This window comes from Halichondria panicea, chromosome 1 (assembly GCF_963675165.1).
Source record: "Halichondria panicea chromosome 1, odHalPani1.1, whole genome shotgun sequence".
NCBI classification, from domain to species: domain Eukaryota; kingdom Metazoa; phylum Porifera; class Demospongiae; order Suberitida; family Halichondriidae; genus Halichondria; species Halichondria panicea.
This window is the reverse complement of record NC_087377.1, coordinates 9,035,803-9,046,291: the sequence shown is the minus strand read 5'-3', so window position 1 is coordinate 9,046,291 and position 10,489 is coordinate 9,035,803. Positions and strand designations below refer to the sequence as shown.

Here is a 10,489-nt window from a genome sequence, read left to right as displayed (position 1 = left end):
CATCATTTATAGAGTATACAAAACATTTTAATAATAATCAGGCACAATGTAACAATAGTAAAATCATTTTCCTAGGCTCAGATGATCGACTTGCACTTTCGAATATCTGGAGCAAGGTCACGTGATCACGATCTTCGCCGTGATCCAACTCCACCAGCTAGCACAGGGAATTTTCAGAGTGTAGGAGGACACCCAGAAATGAGGGGGTAAACCACCACACAAGACTGTTACAGTACGTACAGTAGGCACTCTGGGAGTCAAAGGTTGTAGTTTTTTGCCCAGTCCCATTCCGTATTGTGTTTTATATGTATCCATGCAGCTACTAGCTGCTGACGATCGAGACTAAATCTACCTCTGATGTTGCTACGTCTGCAAAGGGCATCACAGGTATTAGCCTCGATCCCAGGCCTGGTATTGATTGTATCTGAGCGTGACCGAAAACTGGTAAGTATATCAAGAGGAATGCTATGTACTTCAGTTCATCACAGTTGGCTAAAAATACAGTGATATAATGACACTAGAAATTAATACTGTTATCTGTAGAGTGTACTGCACAGCAGTACTGCGTCCATAATAAAAGCAGATGTTTAGAAGCGAAGATCTCAAACAAGAGCTTCCAGAAAGACTTAATAAATACTGCGTTGGATATGCTTAGCAGGCCTTCAGGTGGCATAACAAAGATTGTGTGTTCACAGTGCATCAAGAGACAGTAAAATCCTGACGTCACTGGTCAGGATAGCAACCACAAGTGTTGAAAGAGCCATTCCACGTCAGTAGTTTTAGTGCAGGTAGATCGGCCCCTTGGGAAGGACACGAGTGGCACTGGGGCATCCTCTTTCAATGAGTTCGCACCCATCAGCTATAGGAGGAGTACGACGGGGGTTGGACGGGAAGGTTCCATTTTGCTCCTGTATACAAATTAGTATGAACTTAAATTCACCATTCCACTATACATTTTGTAACTCATAGTGATGGTCCACACAAAACTAGCCTCGATCCCAGGCCGCACTTCCTTGAAGGCCGGTGAAGGAGGCTAACACAACACCAGTGTCAGTGCCGTATAGCTTAATGTCATATCTTGATCCGGATACCAAGGATTGGGCTATAGTGTACAATTTCCAATGATGAAAGGGTATATTATTGATTTATATCGCTCACCTTGACAATACATCCCAGGCCCAGCCACTTGTGGACACTCCTGAGCATAGTATACAAGAGATCGATGGCCAGAGTCTGAGGATAGACTCTACCAAGTGTATCTGGCCATCAATGGTCTAATCAAACGCTTGCATTAAATTGTGTAGTCAATCAAAGGTAGTCTGTTCTTTCACAAGAGTGATGCTCCTAGCTTCTTCCTTCACACAAGACAGCTCCTCACACTCTAGCTAAGCCTATATCTATCAAAACTAAAAAACATTTGCAATGTGAACGTTGCTAGGATTGCCAGGAAAAGAAAAGCGCGAAAAAGCGAAAAAACAAGAAATTCGGCGAGTGCATAACTCCAATCCGTTACAACGTCATTCACATGTACTGTTTCAATAAGTTATTGTTTATATTTTTGTTTTGGTACTTTTCCTGGCCAATCCTTTCACATTGCAAGTAATGATTATAATTATTATAGTGATGATGGTGATGTTTATGATAATTATGTGCATTTTTTTCAGGCTATAGTAATGTGTTATGATGTTGTCCCTTACAGTGTTGAGAAAACATGCAAGTGTTGGATGTGTGGGTGGAAGTATTTCAAGTTTATTCATGACCAGACCCACTTTCAAGAAGCTAACTATCGTATAGCGGGTATATTTCGAGGGTATAAATGTTCGCGGTTTTCGCCTGTACCGCAAAAATTTATATCTTTATTGAATAGTAGGCGTGTTCAGTATTATTGACCACACTTATCGACAATAAGAGGTGCCTCACCGTTATAGGCTAGGCCTGGATTCAAGGCTAACGGTGTAGAGGTACAGCTGCATGTTGATGTGCGCATGCGCCAAAAGGCTGGAACTCAGATCACGAAAATAAAATTCGCGAAATCCTTTGTAATGGTCCATCCGCGAAAATTTATACCCTCGAAATATACCCGCTATACGGTACTTCTACCACAATGAGTACTGTGTATACTGTGTTCTTTTTTATCAGTGGAAGGAACACAAATAGTGTATAGAAAGTGTATTATTTGAACCATTGTTTCACTGTCCAAAGGTGTATTCTTATGTAGACCTGTCACTTTTATGTGTGAATCCTTATTTCTTATTGTATTGCAATAACTGTGCATTTTAACCAACCTGTATTTTGATTCTAATATTCCTTATCAATAGTAGACCACTCAGCTGTACATGTTCATGACGTTGTAACGAATTGGAGTTATGCACTCGCCGAATTTCTTGTTTCTTCGCTTTTTCGCGCTTTGGCAATCCTAGCAACGTTCACATTGCAAATGTTTTTTAGTTTTGACTGATAAATGTGACGTTGATTCATTTGTCATCGTCCTAGCTAGCTGCAACATCTGCCACCATTAATTGCTTCGATAATTAAATGAAATTTCAAAGTATTTTTTTCCAAACGGCAGGTGGGAGTGTCAAGTGAGCATTAAATAGAATAGTATAGTAAAGTTATAGTTTTAAATGTTCATTGTGTTGTTTTGGTTTGGCCGGTTTCCAAGACACCCTTGAGGTACGGCCTTCATCTCGTTACGATTTGTTTTTAACGAGGTGAATTCGCCCGAAAGCCCTACACCCCGCTCACATCATTACCTGCAGAGGATAAACACACACAGTCAATTGCATTGTTACGTTGTCACTTACCGTATTGAGGAGTCAACAGAAAATGTTTAAGTACGTACGAAATGTTAAAGTAATAACAAAATGAAAAGGGTGGTTGCCCATGATTGTTTTGTTGGTACGTGTGTTTGTTAGCTTAAAGGTCTTTTTTTTGACCGCGCTTTTCAGTGACACAAATGGATACTTTTAGGCTCGGCATGCAATAGTGCATGGGCCAGTAAACCATTTTCGACTTTTTAGTCTCATGTACGTAACAACCAATGGGCAACCGACGCACAGAGTGTACGTACGTACGTGCTAAACAGTGAACACATACCTATGTAGAGTCGCTTACTTTGTCACTGATTGTACCACTTTGTAGTGGTCACCAGTGTGATACATATACAGACCCGGCGATGTTGGGGTCAATTTTGCTGGGACAGTGACACAGCCATGCATTGCCTGCTATTCTTGAGCTGACAAACACCCTTCGCCCGAGCGAGCTCCAAGTTAGTTCCCCAGGATGTTGCTCGTCCATACGCTTGTCCTTCACGTAGGACTCCATGTCATTGAAACCTACATCCATCAACCAATGTTTATTATTGAACAAATGTTAAAAATCACACATATGCTTTACAATGGCTTGTCTGACATGGTGTTGACTTTCATAGCCGGTAATGATCACAGACATTGCCCTGAACATGCACGCTCCATCCCCCAACGTGTCGATAAGGGAGTTAAGATCGGGCGGAGTCAGGGCAATGTCTGGTCCGCCAGCAGAGACGGTATTTCTGCTGTTGTACTGAATTTGCAGCAGCGAACACACTGATTTCTGTTCAACCTTGTCTAGAGGGTTGAAAGGAAATTTTTCACCGAGATTCTCGGGATCGTCGACTATTAGGCAAGCAGCCTTTTTAACTGGAGGTTTCCTAACATTACTGGGGACGTTTCTTTCAACTTTACACTGCCGTTTGGCTGGCGGGATAACAAAATCAGCGGTCGTTTTCCTAACCTTACTGGCCTTATTACACTGCTTTTTGGCTGGTGGGACAACATCAGCAGCAGCAGTCGTTTTCCTAACCTTACTGGCCTTATTACACTGCCGTTTGGCTGGCGGGACAACAACACCAGCAGTCATTTTCCTCTTTTTTTGGGATTTTGCAATAGGCAATTCGTACATGGCTAAGTCTGGCCTGAACGCCCTCTTGAGTCTGTTACACTCCTCCACGCATGTTCTAGAGGCCATGATGGAGTCGGGTGTAAAGGAAGACAGGTGTACACCGTCTATGGATCTAACTCTGGACAACGCCACATACGCCATGCCCTCACCAAACACACTGTCAGAAAGGTCAATGATGGCGCAGTCGAGCGAGAGACCTTGGCTTTTGTGTATGGTGACTGCATAAGCCACTATTAGAGGGAATTGGTTTCTTGAAATGTAGAATTTTTTAAGGACACAAAATCGGTTAGAAACTCTAGTTACTTTGTAAGGTTTCGCGACTCGGTCAAATTTGACATTTACGTACCTGTTAGTGATTTCAAGAACGGTGCCTATTGCTCCGTTTACAAGACCGTCTTCGGTCGACAGGTTTCGTCTCAACATCACGCGAGCACCGACTGCCAGGAGGAGCACTTCCTCCAGACCAGCCGTCAAGCTGCTGTCTTTGTTCATTTCTTTTAGGCGGTTTTCTGCCTTCTTGTTCCACTCCAAGTCGGCGCAGGCACTCTCGTCTATGACATCTTTACAGCGCAGTGCTATTACCTCGCTGTCTAGAGTTTTCAAAAGGTCAGAGTTGACTTCTGCACACGCTTTTCTAGTGGAGAACAGACAGATGGGTTTTTTACCCTTGCGTATTAGTTGCTCGTATTTTTCTAGCACAGGCACATCAAAGACGCGTTGGGTCAGGAGAGAGATTGCCTGTTTGCTAGGAAATCCCCCGTCGAGCATGTCCGTGTACAATTTGTCCCCTTTTTGTCTCTCATTAATGGTCAGCTCGTCGTACACTACAGTGCTTTTCCAAATGTTTGTGGACCCTATGCAACCTATTCTGAGCGAAAGTATTTTTGAGGGAATGTTTTGGAACACTGGTGCACCGGTAACGGGTGGTAGCTGGAGGATGTCTCCCACAAAGAGCATTGTTCTAGCCCCAAACCACTCGTTACCACCGTAGATCTCGTCTAGTCTCAGGTGTATGTACGTTAGGTTAAAGCTGGACACCATGGACACCTTGTCAATTATGAACACCTTCACATTTTTTAACTGCTGCCTGAGGTACTTGAGTGTTTCTTTGGGCAGCTCCCAGTACAATGCAGTTTTACTGTCGTGCTCTATGGGCAACTGAAAGAGCTGGTAGGTGGTCACACCGTTTACGTTACAAGCTGCTAGGCCCGTCGGGGCGGCTACTGCACTGGCATTGGCTAAATCCGGCCACGTGTCTTTGACAAACGCTCTGAGCGCTTGAATGAGTAAGGACTTGCCCGTTCCCCCCACACCACTAACAAACATTTGCAACGGTTTGAGGTTCGAACATTTACAGGCCCCGTTTTCGTGGTCTCGTTCGTGCAACAAATGGCTACTGATTTTTTCGTAAACCCTGCACTGGTCTTCGTTTAGCATGGACAGTCTCTTGTCCAGCGTTACGGGGTCTACGTCTAGGTCAAGCTCCAGGTGGCGATCCAAGTGTGATTTAGCCATACCCTGGAGCAGGACGTCTTCGTCGTCGTCATCGTCTTTTTTTTCGTCCTCCTTTTTCGGAGGATCTAGACGTTTCCGCTTTCTGGTGTCAGAGATTTCTCTCATTCTTCTGTTACATTCCAGCATCTTCTGGAGCTTGGTGTGGTGATTAAGGAGGCCTTTGTTCTGCCTCCTCTCGAACAACGTTTTAGGTGTCTCTCCGTCTTCGAGGAGGTCACTCTCGTCAGTGTACGGGACAAAGAGCAGGAGGAGACCGGCTTGCTCCTGCTCTTTTTGGCTGGTCTTGTACTTGGGGTTACGGATTACACGAGGTTTGACCAGCCTCCTGTACGTTTTCTCACCCGCCCCGTCTCCGTACCAGTCAATGTGTGCAACAAAGTCGTGCAAGCACATGGAGGACAGTCTGTCTGGCCTGTTTGGATAGTGCACGTCTATTAGACTAGGGGTGAACATGTCAGTGCTGTTGGGTTTCATTCTTTTTAGCTCAGCATAGGTTTTCAGCTTTCTATTGCGTTTGGTTGGTAGTTTGGCGTTGACGTACTGAACCGTGTTTGATTTCTCGTTCAGGGGGTCACCTCTGAGGTTGTCACCTACCTCGTACGTGCCCGATTCTCTGTTTTTTAGACATTCTTTTGTAAACTTCCACATTTTACCGTAGAGGGTGCCCGAGCTAGACAGGTCCTCAAAATTGCTTTGCATGGCGCTTTTCTCTGCTTTTGTGACGTACGCCGTAATGTAACCAGTGAGCGCCATGCTGGTTTCGGCTATGTACTGGACGTCTACATTGGCTTTCCATAGGTACAGCAGCAAGGGATTGTAATCGTTGATTCTAGCTTCCTCAAATTTTCTGGGAAGATCGTACACTCGTCGCCTCATTGCACCTAGAGGGTGTAGAGAGGCCGTGGACGTTGCCTCTCTGGGAAAGTTGAATCTACATCTTTTAATGTACTTCCTCCCCCCCCACCAATGTATCTAGGCCTGGAACAGTAGGCTGATGCATTTGATACTTTGTCACCAGGGCGTACAGTTCTGGGTCTGTTTTTTTGTCTGGAATGTTACACGTGATTCTCTCCTGGATCCAGGCGAGAACCATGTCATCGGGGTCGACCCCATCACGGGGGCTCCCTCTATCCAAAGCATAATGTGGTAATGTGGTGCACCTCTGTTCTGATACTCTTTTTTGAAGTAGCACACCACCTTACCAAACAACTCGCCGCGCACAATTACAATGTTGAACATTGCGTGGAATTTGTGCGAGAACTGCTTCGACACAGAGATGGGGTCTTCGTTGCACATTTTAGAGATGTCTACTTTTGAGCCGGGACAGAATTTGCCCAGTAGCTTAAGGAACTCCAAAATGTCTGGTGAGCTATACTCTGCACAGCTTAGCGTCATGAAAATAGTCGCTGGACCAAAGTCCCTAACTAGAGCCTCTAGGTCACCTGAAGCGTTTTGCCAGTACTGCTTGGTTCCACGCACACTCCTCATGATTGTGGAGAGGTTTCCCTCCAGCTCGCCGTCTTTTTTTTCTAGCTTTACCAGCAGGTCTTTGACAGACGAATGTCTGCTCGAGGTGTTTTTAAGCACGTTGAAAATGCCCGCCTTGATCTCTTTCATGAGTTTTAGGTGCATGAGGTAGAACAGGTACTCGCTACTTTTTCTGTACCTAGAGTCTTTGTTGCTTAGACGCGACTTTACGTACTCACTGAAAGCCAGGTGCTCGTTGCGAGGGTGGAACTCGCCGAATCTACCTGTTGGGAAAAGGTCTGGAAAGCACATGACATCTAAATGCTCCTGGCTACTCTTTAACGGATATTCATTCACCCTAAGCATTTTAAACTGGTCTATGTCGGCGACATTGGGTTTGAACGTGTCTAAATTGCGTAGCGTGTAAGCTTGTATGCCGGCCGTGTACGGTCGGTCACCTTTTCGACCATGCTACTGGTTGCACTGTTTGCAACCTCTATGACGACGTTGTCCATGGACTGTTCTACTTTGTCCGGCTTTACGTCTACGTACAACCAGTTTATTTCTTTGAGTTTCGTCAAAGCCCCCTTGATTTTGTTAATGTCGACGAATTTCCGCCAAAGAACATTTTTCTTTGTGGGAACCCTGTCGACTTTAACGTACAGTTGAGGTTTAGGCAGTCCGCATTCGTTCAGAGCTAGCGTTTCAGGCGTGTTCGACATGGGCAAAGGCAGAATGAACATGTTTCCCTTGCATGCCTTGAGACAATTGTGTGCGGGGACTTTCTTTGAGTACGTTTTCAATCTGATTATAGTTTGAAAAGTTTTTGCCAGTTGAATCAATTGCAAGCTAAAGGAGTCGAGCCCCTTTAGCTTGTCGGGCTGGGGGACCGTTTCTAGATCGTTAACTACGGACCTAGACGGCAAAATACCTTAAATAGTTGCACATGTACACCGTTTCTTGTTCCCACACAGCCGTTTCTTGTTCCCACATTAATTTGGTTTTGTAACTTTGACAGGGCGGGATAGTGCACGAGAGCATTTCTGAGAATCCTCAACGGATTAGCACACTCGCTGCCGAACAAGTGACAAGCTAGAGGATGGCCCATCCTCTCTTTGACACGGTGTTCGTAATCTGGCATTTCTGGGTTGAATGGGACTTCCCATTCCTGTATGTGTGTTTGCACATACAGACAGGCGCCGAGGCGGTCTCGGAGAACCTGAACATCCTCGCTAAACATGTCGTGCAAGTTTACAATGGTTTCAAATTCACTATCAGAAACCTGCCTACATCTGGCCGTACAGGACCACGTGGGTTTTGGTGTTTTCTTTTTCCCATGTTTAAGCTGTTTTTTAGCTACGACAGGTTTGTGGTCTGAGAGCACGCACATACCGTCATTTTTTACCTGTGGGGAGGTCATGCACTGGCTCCTCGATACTGGGTATGCCACTAGTGTACGTACATTGAGGCAGGTGGTCGTGGGTGTACCCAGCTTCGTAGAAGTAAGGCTCTCTAGAATCTGTATGCCACCTATCGCCAAAGTCCTTAATGCACGTTAAGGGTGCGTCCATGACATCTCTCTTGACACCTAGTAGGCCAGCTACAGCTTTTATGCGAGCATTGAGGCTGATCCTCACTAAGTGACTGGCAGCAAGCTTACATGCAGCGTGTTTGTTGTTTTGGCTAGCATTCCAGTTTGGAATACTTCTGAGGCTTTCAAGGATGCAATTTGTAAGGACTTTACTTTTTACAAAAGTGTCCTGTAGGCTGGTCGTTAGGGAGTGCATTACTTGCTGGGTTGGTTCAGCTAGCTGGTATCTTAGCTTCCTTCTACGGTTAAAGCTTTTGCACGCCGTTTGTGTGACGCTTTCGACGTCAGCAAAGACTTTTTGCGGTAACGTCGAAGCTGATTCATGTAACTACGCGCAGTAGAGGTCCGTGAGAGAGCTCTACTACGCAGAGTGTTTTTTAAATAGTGGCGTGAAACTGCTAGCCTGTTTCGAATCCGGTTTGTCGCTGGATTCGAAAACCTATATTTTTCAACAGCCTTCTTTGTTGTTTATGATATTGAGTCCGATGGTCACATACACACTGTCTAGAATCCACCTTGACTTTTGACGGATTTCTACTCAACAGAGTGCGATTCCTAAGTTTTGTTTGGGTGATTATAGCATCACGGTTTACATTGTAATATTGGTTAGATAGGGATCGGGCAGTATCAATCCTATTGACATAATACGACCTTCTCTCTTCGCGCTTTCTTACTTTGAATGGCATGAGTCTAAAATGCACAACGTAAGATTAGTCTTATCTGTTGATCACAGAGTAAGATGTAGACAATTTGTTGATCACAGAGCTAGAGAGAGAGGTAGCACTTTCAACAAGAGGAGTGACTGATACAGCCCACACTGACAAGAAAACTGCACAGATTGAAGGGCATGACTGTGGGATTATAGCTGTTGGTACTGAGCTTACCTGAATAATCTTTGACAGTCAAAGAGTCTTCAATAACTTATCAGAAAGTTGGAGTAAGTTTTAGCTCACTGCTCACTTTGAGCATCAGGTGTAAAACGATATTAAATTACTGAGCATGCGCAATACAATAAAGATGGCGGAATTGCGTAGGCAAGAGAAGTGAAGCATGAGAAGTCACCTGCTGCCTCTTGGAAGCGAACGCAATTCTGAGAAAAACGCCCATGGTCGATCTGGGTTCTAGTCGACTAGAGGCTGTATCTAGAATCTTCTGAACATGTCTGTACAAGGAGGAAATGCTTTCCAAGAAAGTTACTTATTTAGTCAGTCAGACGAAACACAGTGAAATAAGAAAATAGTGCAATTTTTCATATATCAATAGTAATGCATGAGAATATTCATTGTCTATAATATCACACATTTAGACAGATAAAAGGCTAACTAAGCTATTTATCCAGTCCATTTCTTGCTGTGGCTTTTCCCTGCAGAAATAGAGCAGTCTAAACACCAGTCAAAATTTATGCAATAATTGAAAACACACACTACTGCACTGTCAATCCTTTGTACAACCTACTGGTTGTATATACTAATGACAAACTAAACTTGCAAAGAATAGACCTATGACACGGAGTTCTTTGTGATTTAACGGTGATTTACGGAGTAAGTAACACTATTGGTGTTTCTATTCGCTCCACCTTGCTCAGGTATTCGCTCATTTTGAGCGAATACCTGAGCAACCACAGCACATGCCCAGATACACGCCCAGATACAATCAATACCAGGCCGAGGAGGCGACCTAGCGTTCAATTGGAGACGGATCGGCCTGGGATCGAGGCTACACAGGTATCTGATTTCGAAATGTGTGTACTGCTGATGACTCATCAATAATACGACGCATACAGTATACATTTTGAGTTGCATGCCCTTTTCTCTTTATACACCCTGATATTACTATTATAATGTCCCAATAATTATCTTACGTACATATAATAATTATATGTGTCATAATTTATATGAAAGTCATACCATTTTCAGAGCCCAATATGACGATCAGAAGAGGGCATCACGTGCGTGAACAATGGAATGTCAATTAACA

At 44.3% G+C, this 10,489-nt stretch overlaps 1 protein-coding gene and 1 pseudogene across 1 annotated transcript; both read right to left on the bottom strand.

The window, feature by feature from the left end:
- Window positions 1–3,372: 3,372 nt before the first annotated feature.
- On the bottom strand, window positions 3,373–6,425 carry LOC135352500 (uncharacterized). The gene has a single exon (XM_064551677.1). The coding sequence runs from the start codon at window positions 6,328–6,330 to the stop codon at window positions 3,373–3,375; it is 2,958 nt and encodes a 985-aa protein (XP_064407747.1). The 5' UTR covers window positions 6,331–6,425.
- Window positions 6,426–6,451: 26 nt separating this feature from the next.
- On the bottom strand, window positions 6,452–8,161 carry LOC135352498 (uncharacterized; annotated as a pseudogene).
- Between the last annotated feature and the right edge of the window lie 2,328 nt (window positions 8,162–10,489).